This window comes from Oncorhynchus tshawytscha, linkage group LG17 (assembly GCF_018296145.1).
Source record: "Oncorhynchus tshawytscha isolate Ot180627B linkage group LG17, Otsh_v2.0, whole genome shotgun sequence".
NCBI classification, from domain to species: domain Eukaryota; kingdom Metazoa; phylum Chordata; class Actinopteri; order Salmoniformes; family Salmonidae; genus Oncorhynchus; species Oncorhynchus tshawytscha.
In genome coordinates this window covers 22,305,108-22,325,480 of record NC_056445.1, presented here as the reverse complement: position 1 = coordinate 22,325,480, position 20,373 = coordinate 22,305,108, and the positions used below count along the sequence as shown (strand labels likewise).

Here is a 20,373-nt window from a genome sequence, read left to right as displayed (position 1 = left end):
TGGAGTGTTATCAAACACATGGAAATGATGTTTTTGATACCACTCAATTAATTCTTTTCCAGCCATTACTAAGACCCTGTCCTCCCCAATTGTTGTTCCACCAGCCACCTTTGATTCCGAGTGATAATGATGGCAAAGGTAAACAAAAAAAATCGCACAAAAGTGATCCATTAAGAATGGTAAATCAAATGATACAAATTCCAAACAAAACAGTAGATAAACATGGTTGAAAACTGTGTCTCTGCTTGGCATCTATCACAGTCTCAATCAATATCACTTTGCTGGTGCAATACAAGCAACTTACCAGGTATCACAATAAACAAATATAAGGTTTTTAAAATGTATTTTATTTACATTCCATACACAATTTCAGCACATTTAATTTTCTATCAAAGTGGCTATAACAAAATGTACTTAAAAGATGTATCTGCTATCGGAATGCTCAGAAAACGTATGCAAAAAATCCATGTAATTTTCACCTTGAATATTTAAAACCACAGGGGAGAGATGTGCTTAGACTGGATCATGTGCCAGCTTTACAAATCATATCACCTTTGGTCAGCTAAGAGTCTACTTCAGACAGACAGGATGCTGTGCTCACAAGCACCTTGGGAATCTGGCAGTAACAGGTGAGACAGACAGTATCTTTTTATTTTTATTTGACCTAACTAGGCAAGTCAGTTAAGAACAAATTCTTATTTTCAATGATAGTCTAGGAACAGTGGGTTAACTGCCTTGTTCAGGGGCAGAGAGACAGATTTTTACCTTGTCAGCTCGGGGATTCAATCTTGCAACCTCTCGGTTACTAGTCCAATGCTCTAACCACTAGGCTTACCTGTTGCCTTACAGGATACTCCTACACATATTAAGGATTTACTATACAGAATAAGAATTGATACCGCACGGACTTTGAAAAGCAAAATGAAGTTTGGATTGATTCAGATGATGAGGAAACAGGTGAGTTTCTCTCTATTTCTTGTTTTGGATCAATGTTGTCTATGGTTTCTGATAAAGGTCATTCTCTCCTCCTATCCTAGCTAGGTTATTCCCCTCAGGAGTTTAAAGGAAATTCCAAATAGAGAATTGAAGCTTTTCTTTACACAGGGTTATTTATTTATGTGAATTTCCCTTGCTTCCTGGATTGAAATAATGTATGAGGACCTTCATTCTCAAAAGGAGTTAAGAACAACCCAGTTATCCACTATAAGAAGTATAAGGTCCCCATCCTGACACCTAAATGCTTCTCTCTCCCAGCTAATTCCTCTGATTGGCATCATGACGTTTGCTGCTGCTGCAGCCACATTTGCCTCCCTCTACTTCTTATTTTCAAAGAATGACGTCATGTGAGATTTGATGTATTTTCTCTCCATGTTTAGTGCTGGTTTCCTGAACCCCAGAAAAAGCTTAGTTTCCATTGCAGATTCTTAGTTCAGAAGAAGTTTTAATCTGGGTTTGGGAAACAGTCATATTCTACTATGTACTATTTAATGTGGATTATATTTGCTTGTCTTGCTATTTGTCTTGTTTCTAGTAATGTGAACTAGAAGTACTAACCTGACATTTTAAAATACTTTCATCGAAAGGGAATTTGCTCAACAGTCTCTGACAGGCCTGCCCGTTTTTTAAAACTTTTTCGTTTGATAAAAGACAAACCCTGGCATAGCAATTATTCTGTTTTAATAATTTCTTTAACTTTCTTTCAGTTTAAATAAAAGTAGAAACCCTGAACCCTGGGAGGGAGTGGACCCATCTAAACCACAGAAGGTGATTGATAACATTATAAGCACTATTTCTATGTCTATTTCTGTCCTCTCTACATTGGCATTGGCATCAGTAGCCATTTGTGTCAGTGGTTCCTCTTCTATTCTGCTTAGTCAAACAAACAGAGCAGCGTTGCCAAGTATAACTATAACTCACTCATCGTGGGTGGGAATTATCCCATTTTAACTGTCATCTAAACGTCATTTAAACTAATCTAAACGTCTGTATTCATGGGTGATTCTCTGCATGGGCACCTATTGGTAAAGGAGGCAGGCGCAAGTAGTGTTACATGATGGGAGATTGATTGACTGTGGATGTAGTGAGAAGCTAGCAGTGTTGGGGAAGCTACTCTGAAAATATAGTTTACCAAGCTACCAATTACTTCACACTGAAAGAAGTTAAGCTACACTAAAGCTACCCCTGTGAAAAATATAGTTCACTTAACTGAAGTAACTTTGAAAATGTAGAAAAGTGAAAAATTATCATATTTAAATCTGAAAATTTGAAATTGCAAGAACAGATCACATATGTTAACAGAATAGGTAATTTAGCCTATTAAACACAAAACAATGTTTCAAGTGAGAATTAGGTAGGTCTTATTCAGAAAAATAAATTAAATGATTGCCTACTTCACCCGTATTTTATTTTATTTCTGCAAAAAAGTTGTGTGTAGCTCCAGTAGTTAGATACACCACTACATGGTAAAAAAGTAGTGTGTAGTTCCAGTAGTTAGCTACACCAGTACATGGTAAAAAAGTAGTGTGAAATTCCAGTAGTAAGCTACACCACTACATGGTAAAGAATTAGTCTATAGTTCCAGTAGTTAGCTACAAAGCTACATGGTAAAGAAATAGTCTATAGTTCCAGTAGTTAGCTACACCACTACATGGTAAAGAAGTAGTGTGTAGTTCCAATAGTCAGCTACACCGCTACATGGTAAAGAAGTAGCATGTAGTTCCAGTAGTTAGCTACACCACTACATGGTAAAGAAGTAGTGTGTAGTTCCAGTAGTTAGCTACACCACTACATGGTAAAGAAGTAGTATGTAGTTCCAGTAGTTAGCTACACCACTACATGGTAAAGAAGTAGTGTGTAGTTCCAGTAGTCAGCTACACCACTACATGGTAAAGAAGTAGTATGTAGTTCCAGTAGTCAGCTACACCACTACATGGTAAAGAAGTAGTGTGTAGTTCCAGTAGTTAGCTACACCACTACATGGTAAAGAAGTAGTATGTAGTTCCAGTAGTCAGCTACACCACTACATGGTAAAGAAGTAGTATGTAGTTCCAGTAGTCAGCTACACCACTACATGGTAAAGAAGTAGTGTGTAGTTCCAGTAGTCAGCTACACCACTACATGGTAAAGAAGTAGTATGTAGTTCCAGTAGTTAGCTACACCGCTACATGGTAAAGAAGTAGTGTGTAGTTCCAGTAGTCAGCTACACCACTACATGGTAAAACAGTTATCTACTTAATAAAAAAATCTAAATAAACTAAGCTAATTCAAAATGTTATTAACTTAATAGTTGAACTACATGTAGTTCACTACTCGCCAACACTGGAAGCTATCAGGGTTGGTATCAATTTCAATTCAGTCAATTCAGGAAACTGCCATTCTAATCAAGCAATGAGGAAAAAAAATCATTTTGCATTGTGAATTGACCAAATGTAAATGGAATTGACCCCAACCATGGTGATTATTTGTAGTAACGTGATCAGTAGTGGTGGTGATTGTTGTAAGTGTTGTTGTTGTGTAAGTGACTGTGTTGTTCCTATTCTGAAGCTGGTCACTATCCACCAGAAGTGGAGGCCGATTGAAGAACTGGAACAAGTGTATGACCAAGTGATCTCACACGTGCGGGCTCTCTCTCTCTCCACCCTACAGCTGATGTTAAGTGTGACAAAAGCTATTTGTTGGTGAAACAATGTACAGTGGCTTGCGAAAGAATTCATCCCCTTTGGTATTTTTCTTATTTTGTTGCCTTACAACCTGGAATTAAAATTGATCTTTTGGGGGCTTGTACCGTTTGATTTACACAACATGCCTACCACTTTGAAGATGCAACATGTTTTTATTGTGAAACAAATAAGAAATAAGACAAAAAAACTGAAAACTTGAGCGTGCATACTGTAACTATTTACCCCCAACAAAGTCAATACTTTATAGAGCCACCTTTTGCAGCAATTACAGCTGCAAATCTCTTGGGGTATGTCTCTATAAGCTTGGCACACCTAGCCACTGGGATATTTGCCCATTCTTCAAGGCAAAACTGCTCCAGCTCCTTCAAGTGGGTTCCGCTGGTGTACAGCAATCTTTAAGACATACCACAGATTTTCAATTGGATTGAGGTCTGGACTTTGACTAGGCTATTCCAAGACATTTACATTTTTCCCCTTAAACCACTCGAGTGTTGCTTTAGCAGTATGCTTAGGGTCATTGTCCTGCTGGAAGGTGAACCTCTGTCCCAGTCTCAAATCTTTGGAAGACTGAAACAGGTTTCCCTCAAGAATTTCCCTGTATTTAGCGCCATCCATCATTCCTTCAATTCTGACCAGTTTCCCAGTCCCTGCCGTTGAAAAACATCCCCACAGCATGATGGTGTTCTCGGGGTGATGGGAGCTGTTGGGTTTGTGCCAGACATAGTGTTTTCCTTGATGGCCAAAAAGCTCAATTTTAGTCTCATCTGACCAGAGTACCTTCTTCCATGTGCCTTTTGGCGAACACCAAACGTGTTTGCTTATTTTTTTCTTTTAGCATTGCCTTTTTTCTGGCCAGTCTTCAATAAAGCCCAGCTCTGTGGAGTGTACGGCTTAAAGTGGTCCTATGGACAGATACTCCCATCTCCGCCGTGGAGCTTTGCTGCTCCTTCTGGGTTATCATTGGTTTCTTTGTTGCCTCTCTGATTAATGCCGTCCTTGCTTGGTCCGTGAGTTTTGGTGGGCGGTCCCCTCTTGGCAGGTTTGTTGTGGTGGCATATTCTTTACATTTTTTAATAATGGATTTAAGGATGCTCTGTGGGATGTTCAAAGTTTGGGATATTTTTTTATAACCCAACCCTGATCGTACCTCTCCACAACTTTGTCCCTGACCTGTTTGGATCTCCTTCGTCTTCATGGTGCTGCTTGCTTGGTGGTGCCCCTTGCTTAGTGGTGTTGCAGACACTGGGGCCTTTCAGAACAGGTGTATATATACTGAGATCATGTGACACTTAAATAAAGTCCACCTGTGTGCAATCTAATTATGTGACTTCTGAAGGTTGGTTGCACCAGATCTTATTTAGGGGCTTCAAAGCAAAGGAGGTGAACACACACTGTATGCACGCACCACTTTTCCGTGAAAACATTTTTTAAACAAGTAATTTTTTTTTTTTTCATTTCACTTCACCAATTTTGACTATTTGTGTATGTTCATTAAATGAAATCCAAATGATAAGCCGTTTAAATTACAGGTTGTAATGCAACAAAATAGGGAAAACGCCAAGGGATGAATGAATACTGTGTGAGTGTGAAATAAGTTATTGCAATGAAAATGGGCATTGCTAGTGTTATTAATGAGGAGTTTGTGCCTGTGTGATCCAATCAAATGCAATGGCTATATGACGACAATGCCACCATCAGAAAAATTGCTTTAAAAGAAGTGGTCTTTCCAGATAAATATATTATACTATAAAAGTAAATACGCACTGATAGTCCCTTCAGAAAGTATTCATACCCCTTGACTTATGCAACATGCTTTTGTTTTACAGCCTGAATTCAACATGTAAATGAATTACTTCACCATGCCCAAACAGATATTCAATGTCTGCTTTTTAAATAATAACCCATCTACCAATAGGTGTCCTAATTTACGAGGCATTGGAAATCCTCCCTGGTTTTGGGGTTGTATCTGTTTTTGAAATTCAGTGCTCAGGACCTTACAGATAATTGTATGTGTGGGGTACAGAAAATCATGTTAAACACTATAATTGCGCACAGAGTGAGTCCATGCAACTTAGTATGTGAATTGTTAAGCAACTTTCAGCTTTTCCTGTTTTATTAATTTGTACAAATTCCTAACAAAATTCCACTTCAAAATGATATATTGTGTACAGTACGTGTAGGTCAGTGACAAAAAATGTCAATTTCATCCATTTTAAATTCAGCCTGTAACACAACAAAATGTGGAAAAAAGTCAAGGGGTGTGAATACTTTCTGAAGGCACTATATTATCTTATTATAAAATAATTGTTTAAGGAAAACCATGACCACTGATCTGACCTATGACCCCTAAAATGCCAATACTGCACTCTGCCTTTGTATGACCTCCAACAACTATATGGGTAATGCAAAAGCAAAGTGCACAAATGTGTTTATCCAACTTTCTTGGCTGTCTCATGGTGTGTGTAAGGGTGTCATGATCGGGATAGCCTGAACTCAAGGTCCATTAGATTATCAAGGCAAATCACAGTAACTTCAGTGAAAACACTAGTAACTTCATTTACTGCTATTTGCCTTGATTTTTACTTGGATTTTGTAGTTAAAGCAAATTTGACACAAGATACGCCGATACTACAAAGACTGATTTCAGTCTTAACTCAATTTTGACCAAATGTGTAGTTACTGCTGTTTTCAATTGTAATGTTTTTTTGTCCATTGTGTATTTCCGTTGGCGGAATATTTAAATAAAGCCTTGAATAAAAGAAAAAGGATACCTAGAATTAAATTGTAAAAATATTTAGCTTCTATATGTGGTAAATGGCATGTGTGTACCTGTATATAGATTGTGTATAGTCTTGTCTCCCATATCAATCTTCTCTTTGTGCCAGACCTGGTTCAAATGCCTTCTGGTTCTTTTTTTCTATACTTATTTATCTGTCTATGTTATGTATGTATGTACAGTACCAGTCAAAAGTTTGGACACACCTACTCATTCAAGGGTTTTTCTTCATTTTTACTATTTTCTACATTGTAGAATAGTGAAGACATCAAAACTTTGAAATAACACATATGGAATCATATAGTAATCAAAAAAGGGTTAAACAAATCAAAATATATATTTTTTATTTTAGATTCTTCAAAGTAGCCACCCTTTACCTTGATGACAGCTTTGCACACTCTTGGAATTCTCTCAACCAGCTTCACCTGAAATGCTTTTCCAACAGTCTTGACGGAGTTCCCACATATTCTGAGCACTTGTTGGCTGTTCTTCCTTCACTCTGTAGTCCAACTCATCCCAAACCATTTCAATTGGGTTGAGGTCAGGTGCTTGTGGAGGCCAGGTCATCTGATGCAGCACTCCATCACTCTATTTCTTGGTCAAATAGCCCTTACACCCTGGAGGTGTGCTGGGTCATTGTCTTGTTGAAAAACAAATGATAGTCCCACTAAGCACAAACCAGATGGGATGGCGTATCGCTGCAGAATGTTGTGGTAGCCATGCTGGTTAAGTGTGCCTTGAATTCTAAAAGAATCACTGACTGTCACCAGCAAAGCACCCCCACACCTTCACACCTCCTCCTCCATGCATCACTGGGGGAACCACAGATGTGGAGATAATCCATTCACCTACTCTGCGTCTCACAAAGACATGGTGGTTGGAACCAATCATCTCAAATTTGGACTCATCAGACCGAGGACAGATTTCCTCCGCTCTAATGTCCATTGCTCGTGTTTCTTGGCCCAAGCAAGTCTCTTCTTATTATTGGTGTCCTTTAGTTGTGGTTTCTTTGCAGAAATTTGACCATGAAGGCCTGATTCACCTATTATCCTCTGAACAGTTGGATGTTTGAGATGTGTCTGTTACTTGAACTCTGTGAAGCATTTATTTGGGCTGCAATTTCTGAGGCTGGTAACTCTAATGAACAGATCTTCTGCAGCAGAGGTAACTCTGGGACTTCGTTTCCTGTGTTTTGGTCCTCATGTGAGCCAGTTTCATCATAGCGCTTAATGTTTTTTTCAACTGCACTTGAAGAAACTTTCAAAGTAAAGAAGAACCCTGGAATGAGTAGGTGTGTATCCAGTATTTTTTTTAAACAATAGACTGTATGCATAGTAGTTGAACATTGATTGCGGTTCCATTGGCATGCATTGGGACGAATCCCAGAGCCAAATAGAGTACCAGTCAAATTCCACAAATGAACTTTTAACAAAGCACACCTGTTAATTGAAATGCCTTCCAGGTGACTACTTCACGAAGCTGGTTGAGTGTGCAAAGCTGTCATCAAGGCAAAGGCTGGCTACTTTGAAAAGCTCAAATATAAAATATATTTAGGTTTGTTTAACACTTCTTTGGTTACTACATGATTCCATATGTGTAATTCCATAGTTTTGATGTATTCACAATTATTCTACAATGTAGAAAATAGTCTAAATAAAAAAAAAACTTGAATGAGTAGGTGTGTCCAAACTTTTGACTGGTACAGTAGGTGAAAAATCTGTCGATATGCGAGGCACTTAAAACCTCTCTAGGGTAGGTGAGACGCTAACGTCCCACCAGGCCAACATCCTGTGAAACTGCAGAGCGCTAACATTCTAAATACACCATTTGTTATAGTAAACATTATTGTAAATACATGTATGTCAAAGATGAACGTCTTATTAATCCAGCCGCTGTGTCAGATTTCAAAAAGGCTTTACTGTGAAAGCAAACCATGTGATTTTCTGAGGACAGCTCCCCGCACACACAAGTATTACTAGCATTTTCCAACCAAGCATTAGCGTCACGAAAGTCAGAAATAACAACAAAATAAATCGCTTACCTGTGAAGATCTTTCTCTGGTGGCAATGCCAAGTGTCCTAACTACACAGTGAATGTTCGTTTTTTTTTATAACATCCATTTTTATAGCCTAACACAAAACATTTGTAAACCGCTTGCGTCGTGATTTCCGTCTCATTCAACTTTGGATGAAGCGTTCGTGGTAATTACACACAATAAACAAACGTTAATCCAGTCATGGTTGGTTTCATTGCAATACTCTGGTTGTTACTAACACAACCATACTTGATGGTTCTTTTCCCGGGACGTATTGACTGAAACAAACCGATTTGAAGACACCAATCAATGACCTCATTGCGCACGAATGGTAGGACTGGTCTATAGTTGATTGTCTGTATTTTGGCCCAATGACCACTGGTCATCTTGAAATCTAGCTTGGAAGATAGCCAATGAGCTGAGGTTAACGGCAATATGTAATGGTTATACGTTCGAAGACCAGCCTTTGTCGTAAACTCTGGCGTAAAAGAGGTTCATTCGCCATTGCAAATCCTACTTGACGGAGCCACGAGTGTTACGCATAGCAGTACATAGTCAATAGCATTTTCAGCCAGTTTATATATTTAAATTATGGCGAATAAATCAGGAAAAGTTCAAACAAAGTCTAGGTATACAGATTTAACACAAATTATAGAGAAAGCGAGACCGAGTTGCTTCAGCACCTTCTGTCCCCTCTACCTCTGTCCCTTCTGCTCCAACCAGTGGTGTTCACCTGCCCAGATTCATCTCTGCAGGCATGAATGTGCCTCAGGGCAAAAAGGGCACAGTAGGGAGATGTGCCCTTTGTCACAGGAAATGCCCCATCACCTGCACCACCTGTTCAGTAAGCCTCTGCTTTACAGCAGAAAGAGACTGCTATGGGCCATGGCACCAGCAGCACAATATTGTGTAGAGGACTGAGGGTCTTCACAATATTGTAAATAGAAATATGTAAATAGTTACCGTTGTTATTTGTGTATGTTTAATTATTATTATTATTTTGTAAATATGTTTTTTTTTTTTGGGGGGGGTGTTAGAATAGCATTTATGTATTTTGTATATAGTTCTTTCCTTCAAAATGTATCACTGCACCAATTCGGCCACTTGGGTACATTTGTGTGGGACACCTGGGTGACTTCATGCTCAATGTCATGTAGCTCGCTCATTTTTTAAGTTATCTGTCTAAAACTTTGCTCAGCTATTGTTGCTATCTTATGTTCTTCATTCAAATCAACCCCAGCATCCTATCTGTATGTTTGGCTGTTCTTGTTCATTTGAAAGATGATGCAGCAACAATAAAAAAATGAAAACGTATGTTTATTTCCTTGCATTTTCTTCTACCAGATCTATTGTGTTATATTCTCCTACATTCCATTCACATTTCCACAAAATTCAGAGTGTTTACTTTCCAATGATACCAAGAAAATGCATATCCTTGATTCTGGGCCTGAGCTACAGGCAGTTTGATTAGGGTATGTCTTTAGGTGGAAATTGAGAAGAAGGGGGGGGGGGGTACCCCAAAAAAGGTTTTAACCCTAATTGCTCCTGTAAGTCGCTCTGGATAAGAGTGGCTGCTAAATGACTCAAATGTAGAATATCATTTGCAAAATAACTATGAATTAACTGACTTATTTTAAAATCATTTTCCACATATAACATTAAGGTGTGGGAAATGTACTGTATTAAAAGGAACAATAGCAGGCTGCTGGAAGTGGTGTTGCAGGGCCAGTAGGAAGCACTCTTTCCTCTGGTCTAAAAAATATCCCACTTCCCTGCGTAGGGTGCCGTCTTTCGGATGGGACGTTAAACAGGTGTCCTCACTCTCTGAGGTCATTAAAGATCCCATGGCACTTATTGTAAGAGTAGGGGTGTTAACCCCGATGTCCTGGCTAAATTCCCATTCTGGCCCTCAAACCATCACAGTCACCTAAGAATCCCCAGTTTACAATTGGCTCATTCATCCCTGTAACTATTCCCCATGTCATTGCTGTAAATGAGAATGTGTTCTCAGTCAACTTACCTGGTAAAATAATGGATAAATAATATTACATTTTGCTCCAGTAGCTGGCATATTAAGACTGGTCTCATAGACTAGATGTAACATAGTAAATGTAAATTAAGCAACAACGAAAGGAGGGTAGTTGGTCGGGGTGGATGGGTTCGAATCTCATCATGTACCGTTTAGCTCTTAGCAAATGCTTACTACTTTATAGCTACGTTGCAACTATGTACTTAGCATGTTAGCTAACCCGCTTTGCATTTCATAACATACTGTACATTTTGCAAATGTGTAACTTATTGTACGAATTGCAATTTGTAACATGTCATTCGAATTGTAATTCGTAACATATCATATGAAATGGATGATGGATATTCACAAATTAATATATTCCATACGTAAATGTAACGTAAGTGTACACTCGTGGCACCTGCTGGTCAAAAGAATTTAGAACAGCCAAATTATTATAGATGACGTCCCACACGCTGTAGCATGTGTGCAGAGTAGCCTTTTTGTCTTCTACCAAAAGCATTACCAAAACAATCAGGTGGTTGTTAGACGACACAAAGCTTTGGACGTCATTGATCACTTGCTTCTGATAAAGAGATACAGGCATCGCCACACTGCTTTGAAGTACACTGACAAGCGACTTTGAAACATGCCGGTATCAAACATAACATCACTACATTGCAGTACTCAAACTGTGGTGATTACCAACTGAGAAAAACTTTTATGAGTTGATTTTACTTCTGTCTCAGTATTTGTCTGGGCAGTGTCTTAACGTCATTCTCAGAGCTGGAAGGTTTTTTTTGCCTTAAAACAGGTTTTAACAGGATTCCTAAGACCTTTTCTGAGATGCTTTGTGAATATGGGCCCTGGTCTCGACTCCACTCCGCATTGGTGAAGCTCATCATAAAGTTTAGTCCGCTAGGTTTGTGAAGGCATTCAATGTATTCCAAGTTATATGATCCTGTAAAAATGGTAAATGAAATTATACAATGATACAATTTCCAAACAAAACAGTAGGATTATATTAACACAATACACATATACTGAACAAAAATATAAATGCAACAATTTCAAAGATTTTACTGAGTTACAGTTCATATTAGGAAATCAGTCAATTAAAATAAATTTATTAGGCCCTTGTCTATGTATTTCAAATGACTGGGCAGGGGGGCATCCCACTTGGGAGCCAGGCCCTGCCAATCAGAATATGTTTTTTACCCATAAAAGGGATTTATTACAGACATAAATACACCCCTCTCCCTCTCTGGCAACAACTCTGGTGGTCATTCCTGCAGTCAGCATTCCATTTGCACGCTCCCTCAAAACTTGAGACACCTGTGGAATTGTGTTGTGTGACAAAACTGCACATTTTAAAGTGGCCTTTTATTGTCCCCAGCACAAGGTGCACCTGTGTAATGATCGTGCTGTTTAATCAGTTTCTTGATATGCCAGTGTCAGGTGGATGGATTATCTTGGCAAAGGAGAAATGCTCACTAACAGGAATGTAAACAAATTTGTGCACAACGTTTGAGATAAATAAGCTTTTTGTATGTATAGAACATTTCTGGGATGTTTTATTTCAACTCATGAAACATGGGACAAACACTTTACATGGTGCGTTTATACACTGCTCAAAAAAATTAAGGGAACACTTAAACAACACAATGTAACTCTAAGTCAATCACACTTCTGTGAAATCAAACTGTCCACTTCGGAAGCAACACTGATTGACAATAAATTTCAAATGCTGTTGTGCAAATGGAAGAGACAACAGGTTGAAATTATAGGCAATTAGCAAGACACCCCCAATAATAAAGGAGTGGTTTTGCTGGTGGTGACCACAGACCACTTCTCAGTTCCTATGCTTCCTGGCTGATGTTTTGGTCACTTTTGAATGCTGGCGGTGCTTTTACTCTAGTGGTAGCATGAGACGGAGTCTACAACCCACACAAGTGGCTCAGGTAGTGCAGCTCATCCAGGATGGCACATCAATGCGAGCTGTGGCAAGAAGGTTTGCTGTGTCTGTCAGGGTAGTGTCCAAAGCATGGAGGCACTACCAGGAGACAGGCCAGTACATCAGGAGACGTGGAGGAGGCCGTAGGAGGGCAACAACCCAGCAGCAGGACCGCTACCTCCGCCATTGTTTAAGGAGGAGCAGGAGGAGCACTGCCAGAGCCCTGCAAAATTACCTCCAGCAGGCCACAAATGTACATGTGTCTGCTCAAACGGTCAGAAAAGGGGGGTGCTTACAGCACAACACGGTGCAGGACGATTGGCATTTGCCAGAGAACACCAAGATTGGCAAATTCGCCACTGGCGCCCTGTGCTCTTCACAGATGAAAGCAGGTTCACACTGAGCACGTGACAGACGTGACAGAGTCTGGAGACGCCGTGGAGAACGTTCTGCTGCCTGCAACATCCTCCAGCATGTCCGGTTTGGCGGTGGGTCAGTCATGGTGTGGGGTGGCATTTCTTTGGGGGCCGCACAGCCCTCCTTGTGCTCGCCAGAGGTATCCTGACTGCCATTAGGTACCGAGATGAGATCCTCAGACCCCTTGTGAGACCGTATACTGGTGCGGTTTGCCCTGGGTTCCTCCTAATGCAAGACAATGCTAGACCTCATGTGGCTGGAGTGTGTCAGCAGTTCCTGCAAGAGGAAGTCATTGATGCTATGGACTGGCCCGCCCGTTCCCCAGACCTGAATCCAATTGAGTACATCTGGGACAACATGTCTCGCTCCATCCACCAACGTCACGTTGCACCACAGACTGTCCAGGAGTTGGCGGATGCTTTAGTCCAGGTCTGGGAGGATATCCCTCAGGAGACCATCCGCCACCTCATCAGGAGCATACCCAGGCGTTGTAGGAAGGTCATACAGGCACGTGGAGGCCACACACACTACTGAGCCTCATTTTGACTTGTTTTAAGGACATTACATCAAAGTTGGATCAGCCTGTAGTGTGGTTTTCCACTTTAATTTTGAGTGTGACTCCAAATCCAGACCTCCATGGGTCGATAAATTTGATTTCCATTGATAATTTTTGTGTGATTTTGTTGTTAGCACATTCAACTATGTAAAGAAAAAAGTATTTAATAAGAATATTTAATTCATTCAGATCTAGGATGTGTTATTTTACTGTTCCCTTTATTTTTTTGAGCATTGTATTTCTATTCAGTGTAGTTCAAAATGATGTGTTTGCTTGGTGTCTATCATTGACTGACTGCAACATATTAATTTGTTGGTCCAGTACAGGTGACCACCAGAGGTCACAATAAACAAAATATAAGGGTTTTCTAAACATATTTATTTTCCCTAAATAATAGTCTCTTTACATTTCATACACAATTTAAACACATTTTATTTTCTATCGAAATGGTTCTAACAATTATATTTACTTGAAAGAGTTATCTGCTTTCAGGACGCTCAGAAAAGGTGCAACAGAAATGCACTTGGCATTTTCACCTTGAACATTTGAAACCACAGGGGGGCGATGCGCTCACACTCACAGAGGAAAGTTGATCAACCGCCGGCTCAATTGAAACGCTGTGAAGGATTTTGAAAGCGAAAATGTCTAAGTGCTTTACAACTCGTATCACCTCTGGTCGGATAGTAGCCTACTTCAATAGACGATCACGATGCTCTGCTCACAGGGACCTTGGGACTCTGGCGGCAGCAGGTGAGACGGACAGCATCTATTGACCTGTTGCCCTATAGGATGGACCTACACAGATTAAATATTTGCTAGACAGAATAATAGTTGTTACCAGATTAATATTCAACTCAATCATTTAAAACAATCCTACGTGTTTTCTTTTAAATACCTGAAGGGAATTTGAAAATAAAAATGAAGTCTGGATTTATTCAGATGCTGAGGAAGAGGAAAGAGGTGAGTTTCTCTCTATTTATTCTATGTGTTTCTATGTTTTCTGCCGAGGGTCATTCGTTCTTCCTATCCTAGCAAGGTTATTCCCTGCAAGAGTTTAAATTAAATTACAAATAAATAATTTAAGTTGTATTTATTTATGGGAATTCCGTTTCCCTTGCTTCCTGAATTCAAGTATGTAGAACCCAATTCTCAAATAGAGTTAGGACCAACCATGCTATCCACGTATGAGGCCCTTATCCTGACAGCTACCTGTTTCTCTCTCCCAGCTCATTCCTCTGATCGGCATTGTGGCATTGGCTGCTGTAGGAGCCACCTCTACCTCACTCTACTTCCTATTTACAAAGAAGGATGTCATGTGAGATTTGATGTATTTTATCATGTATTTGCTGTACATTGTTATGGCTTCCTGGACCCTATTAAACCTAGTACTTTACTAAAGCATTTTTAGTAATTTTAGTATAGGGTAAGATTTAATCTTGGTCTGGGGAATCTGCATTTTATCTTATTTGCATGTGCATTATATTTCCTTGTGTTTCTAGTAATGGGTACGATTAGAAACTTGAAGTACTAACCTGGTATGATCTAGCTTTAACTGTAGCCCCATGCTGATTTCATTAAGTGAATTTGTTTATCAGTCTCTGACAAGCCTGCCCCTTTAACTTTATATTTCGATAAAGACAAACCCTGGCATAGCAGGCAGAGATATATTCTGTTTTAATCATTTCTCTAACTTTCTTTCAGTTTAAATAAAAGCACAAACCCTGAACCCTGGGAGAGACTGGACCCATCTAAACCACAGAAGGTGATTGATAACATTATAAACACTTTTTATGTCTGTCTATTTCTAACCTATCTGTTAGTATTGACATTTTCTTGCTTTTTTAGGCTTAATTAGTGTGCTGTGTATGCTTTACATTATAAACACTCTTCATATGCCTAGTTATTTCTGATAGAGGACCACTCTAAGTTGATATTGGTATGGGTATTGAGACCACTCTGTGGGTAACGTTATGGGTATAGGTTGTGTGCCAATGCAGTGGTTCCTCCTCTATTCTGCTGAGTCACACATCAGAGAAACGTTGCCAAGTAGGACTATAACTTACCATAAAGGGCTGGGCACCCATCGGGGGGCGGGACGTCTCCCATTTCTACTGTCATCTAAAAGTAATTTCAACTGTTATCTAAACATCTGTATTCACAGTTGATTCTTTGCATGGGGACCTATTGATAAAGGAGGCAGATGCAGTAGGGATGATTTGATGTCCTGTGGGATTGATTGACTGTGGATGTAGTGTGAAGCAGCAGGGTTGGTGTCAATTCCATTGAAATTTTGTCAATCCAGGAAGTTGACTGAGACTGTAATTCTAATCAAGCAATGAGGAAAACTGGAACTTGAACTTTACTTGACTTTGTCAATTGACTAAATCTAAATGGAATTGACCCCAACGCTGGTGAGTATTTGTAGTAACATTTGACCGATAAGTGTTATTGTTGTTGTTGTGTAAGTGGGTGTGGTTTTCTCCCAACTGCAGCTGGTCACTATCAACCAGAAATGGAGGCCCATTGAAGAGCTGGAGATGGTGAAGAGTATGACAAAGTGATCTCTCTATCTTTCTATTTCTCTCCATTCTCTCCCATTCCTCCCCCCCTCCATCCTGAATGAGAGCTGCCTCCTTGCCCTTCCTGCACCCCTTCCCAGTCTAGCAGAATCCTTTCTGCCCAGACTAGATTCTCTGATACTTAGTGTGCGGAAACGCTTCTGCTATACTGGTGGGGTATCACTGTGCTCAGTACTGTCCCCAGGACTGAGGATGTCCACAGCTGTAGTGTTACTTACATCGCCAGGCTGTAAAGAGTAAAAGCTTTTGTCTTCACTGTAAACCAGCTGTCGGTCTGTCCCAGTGATGTTACTGCACTGTACTGCACTATAGCTGACTCTAAATGTGACCACAGCTGTTTGTTTGTGAAACAAACTGTATGTGTGTGTGAAATAATAATTATTGCAATAAAAATGTACCATTGCTCGTGTTATTAATGAGGAGTTAAGTATGTCCATTCTGGTGGTTGTTTTCAAAAGCTTGTGTCCCCAACTATCATCAAGGTAACTTTATCACAGCTCTGTCTGGCTTCTCTCTGTCTCTGTCCCCAGAAGTGTGTCTGATGGAGACATTAACCTGTGTAACAAAAGCCCTTGTGCCAAACTGTCCATAAGGTGACATCATAGTTCTGTCTGGCTTCTGTCTGTGTCCCAAAATGTCAGTCTAGAATTAGTATTCAGAAAACATGCATTGTCTTGACTGATGGAACAGTCCTAATGCACCAGACTGGGCTGCTTGGAGCCAATCCCTCTCTTAACATAATTACTGATTACAGTAATCAGGCAGAGGGAGAGCAGGATGGGGATAGAGTTACCCTTAAGACACTGTGTGTGTCTGTTGTGTCTGTGTGCAGAGACAGTCCTCTTACGGATTGGTGGAGCAATAACACCTACATGTCCCTCTCATAAAGCATTATTATTATATCACCACTTACTACATGTATACACTGAGTGTACAAAACATTAGGACCACCTGCTCTCTCCATGACATAGAATGACCAGGGGAATCCAGGTGAATGACCCCTTATTGATTAACTGTTGAATCCACTTCAATCAGTGTAGATGGAGGAGACAGGTTAAAGAAGGATTTTTTTATGCCTTGAGACAATTGAGACATGGATTGTGTATGTGTGCCATATAGAGGGTGAATTGGCAAGACACAATATTTAAGTGCCTTTGAACAGGTTATGGTAGTAGGTGCCAGGCGCACCAGTTTGGGTGTGTCAAGAACTGCAACGCTGTTGGGTTTTTCATGCTCAACAGTTTCCTGTGTGTATCAAGAATGGTCCACCACCTAAAGGACTTCCAGCCAACTGTGAAGAGCAACAGGCGGGCTACAGTTAGTCAACTGACAGTCCAGTACAATATTTGTACCCAAGGACCTATAAAAGAATGCACAACTAGTCATACATGAGTGGGAAGCATTGGAGTCAACATGGGCCAGTATCCCTGTGGAACGCTTTTGACACCTTGTAGAGTTCATGCCTCGACGAATTGAGGCTGTTCCGGGGGCAAAAAGGGCTGCAACTCAATATTAGGAATGTGTTCCTAATGTTTTGTACACTCAGTGCATGTGTGTGGTACAGAGATGAGGTCGTCATTCAAAAATAATGTTAGACACTATTATTGCACACAGAGTGAGTCCATGCAACTTATTATGTGACTTGTTAAGCACATTTTTACTCCTGAAATGATTTAGGCTGACCATAACAAAGAGGTTGAATAGTTATTGACTCAAGACATTTCAGATTTTAAATTTTAAATAAATTGTATACATTTCAAAAAACAATTCCAATTTTTAACTATTTCAATTCAGGCTGTAACACAAAAAACTGTGGAAAAACTCAGGGTGTGAATGCTTTCTGAAGGCACTGTAGCTGCCATTACCACAGATGAGCATGTGTCATTAACCACTGGGTGAGCCTGGACAGGTAGACTCCCTGTGAGAAAAAGTCTGAACTCTTGTTACCTCGCTACCCATATATCAACAGATATTTTTCTATAACCATATCAATTTGAGATCTCAAGTAAAAAAGACTGTCCATATTACCTTGAGGTAATCAATGATCTGATATGACTGGATGGGTGAAAGCTATACAACAGAACCCTTGCTTACACCCATTCGATTGTGTGAGATCTTACCTAGAGGAAAGAAATAAAAGGTGCACATGTAAAGGGTTTGAATAGGGTCTGTGTGTGTACGTGACAACAGTCTCACATACCCACATCCTGCCCCTGTCTTGTGATCAGGAAGTCTAGCTCATTGTGACTTAGGCGTCTGCTCCACTCCATAACCAGGGCAGAACTCTCAGAACACTGACTGTGTTTCCTCTTGGTTATTGGGATAGGCAGGGTTTGTATCCGTTCTAAACTGATCACCCAGGCCAAGAGCAGAGTGCAGTACTAAAGCTTTATGGTGCTCCAGAACAAAATGTCAGGTGGAGGTTGTAAATCTCTCGTCTGAGGGAAATGTAAACAAGAAGATTGCCTAACTAACCACGAACAGATTTGCTCTGTTGCCTAGAAACCAGACTGGTCACAGTGTGGTGGTTATTAGTATAGAAGGAAAACAGGCTAGTCAAGTGTAGTGGTTATCAGCATGAGTGTTTGCTTCACTTCTTCCTAACTGTGACACCTAGGCTAAAGTCTGGACAGAACACACCATACTGCTGACAACTACTCCATCTAGTGGTGGTAGTGTAATACAACAGCACAAACAGTACCTCACCACTGTAGTCTTCCATAGAAGCAGAAGAGACCACAGACAGCACTCTTGTCCTATAATATATCAGTCAATGTCAAAACCCGGATGTATGCCCTCTGTCATTACCAAATTATAACTAATCATGTTAATCTGACTCACGTCTCTCTGCCTCTTCTCACAGGGCACACACTGGTTGAATCAGCGTTGTTTCCACGTCATTTCAATAAAATCACGTTGAACAAACATGGAATTGATGTTGATTTGAAATCTGTGCCCAGTGGGGTCCTTGTATCTAATAATGTATCAACTTTTTAGGTGAGTTTTCAAAATACTATATTTATTATTTCAGAATGTACTAACAGGTTCTTCATTCACATGTTTCCAGCTAACATATCTTCCAGGTGAGACAGTGACTGACAGTTATGCTGCATTGTTTAGTAAAAGAAAGCATGAGTGACAGACACAAAGACAGATCTCACTCTCTCTGTCTTAGTCTAGTGATAATTTAACTCAAGATTGATAACCAAGGCTCATTCACAGACAAACTAACAGCTGATCATGTGATCAATGACTGGCCAGTACTGCATCCTGAGGTTATGAAGGGAATGGGGAGCCTGGTGGAAGGAGCTATAGGAGGACGGACTCATTTTAATGACTGGAATGGAATAAATGGAGCTGAGTCTAACATGTGCTGTCCATGTACTGTACACTTCCATTTATTCCATTCCAGCCATTACAATGAGCCTGTCCTCCTGTAGCTCCTCCCACCAACCTCCTCTGGAAGGAGGAGGTACCACTTAGAATGCATTCCAATACATAGTCTGCATCCACATTTTTTATTCTAGGCGGTGGACTCTCTGCAGTTTGTGCAAGTGTGTGTAGCCCTATTTCTATGAGTCAGGACCTGCTCGATGCAGCTGGTCAGGCTGTAGGTATGGAGCAACAGGTGTCGGGCCTTGGCCTGCACTGGCACCAGAGGGCACTAGATTCACAATACACACATAGAGAGCGTTAGGACATTGTCTGTTTCTCAATTAATCTTTCCTCGAGTCCTCACATCCCTTCTCCTCTGTTGATGCCTCCTTGGCCTTTTCTCAATTGGATTTCCTCGATTCCTCACGTCCACTCCCTCCTTCCTCTCCTTGCCTCCTTTTTTAAGAAGTCTAAAGGTAATGGAGGAGGCGAGGAGAGGAAACATGGAAACAATTGCTTGCATAAAATTAAACTCCTTCTCCACTAGCGCAAATTATATTTACATAATTGCATGCATGCTTTTCTCCTCTGAGAAAACAAGATACCATTTTTTTAAAATTGACATCAACACATACACTGAGTCTAATGTATTTTAATTGACAAAAAACATAGCCCGAAAAATGTCTGCTCACTGCACAGGTAAAGTAGTGCATGAGAGCACTTTTGAGAACACCGAACGTGATACTTTCAAGATGGTGACACGGTAGAAATGTTACAAAATTAACAGTGTTTTATAGACAAACTGAGCATGGTAATGATTGCGTCTTAGCATGAATGTAAAAAATCACTTTATTACAGACAGAAATATACCCCTCTCCCCTCTGGCAACAACTCTGGTGGTCATTCCTGCAGTCAGCATTCCATTTGCACGCTCCCTAAAACTTGAGACACCTGTGGAATTGTGTTGTGTGACAAAACTGCACATTTTAAAGT

At 40.2% G+C, this 20,373-nt stretch overlaps 2 protein-coding genes across 2 annotated transcripts; both read left to right on the top strand.

Annotated features, from left to right (window-relative positions):
• Positions 1–870: 870 nt before the first annotated feature.
• Positions 871–3,681, top strand: LOC112234253 (normal mucosa of esophagus-specific gene 1 protein-like). The gene is made up of 4 exons (XM_024402311.1): positions 871–957; positions 1,255–1,343; positions 1,704–1,764; positions 3,544–3,681. Exons 1-4 carry the CDS (start codon positions 922–924, stop codon positions 3,679–3,681), a joined length of 324 nt encoding a protein of 107 aa, XP_024258079.1. The 5' UTR covers positions 871–921.
• A 10,371-nt stretch (positions 3,682–14,052) lies between these two features.
• Positions 14,053–16,417, top strand: LOC112217278 (normal mucosa of esophagus-specific gene 1 protein-like). The gene is made up of 5 exons (XM_024377542.2): positions 14,053–14,176; positions 14,328–14,386; positions 14,653–14,741; positions 15,128–15,188; positions 15,919–16,417. Exons 1-5 carry the CDS (start codon positions 14,068–14,070, stop codon positions 15,985–15,987), a joined length of 387 nt encoding a protein of 128 aa, XP_024233310.2. The 5' UTR covers positions 14,053–14,067; the 3' UTR covers positions 15,988–16,417.
• Positions 16,418–20,373: the final 3,956 nt, after the last annotated feature.

Excerpts from the sequence above, each read along its gene's own strand:
- LOC112234253 (XM_024402311.1), top strand. The coding sequence starts at position 922 with ATGAAGTTTGGATTGATTCAGATGATGAGGAAACAG. Across the intron at positions 958-1,254 it reads TTCAGATGATGAGGAAACAG|CTAATTCCTCTGATTGGCAT; the intron begins GTGAGTTTCTCT and ends TCTCTCTCCCAG. Across the intron at positions 1,344-1,703 it reads TTTTCAAAGAATGACGTCAT|TTTAAATAAAAGTAGAAACC; the intron begins GTGAGATTTGAT and ends ACTTTCTTTCAG.
- LOC112217278 (XM_024377542.2), top strand. The coding sequence starts at position 14,068 with ATGTCTAAGTGCTTTACAACTCGTATCACCTCTGGTCGGATAGTAGCC. Across the intron at positions 14,387-14,652 it reads TGCTGAGGAAGAGGAAAGAG|CTCATTCCTCTGATCGGCAT; the intron begins GTGAGTTTCTCT and ends TCTCTCTCCCAG. Across the intron at positions 15,189-15,918 it reads ACCCATCTAAACCACAGAAG|CTGGTCACTATCAACCAGAA; the intron begins GTGATTGATAAC and ends TCCCAACTGCAG.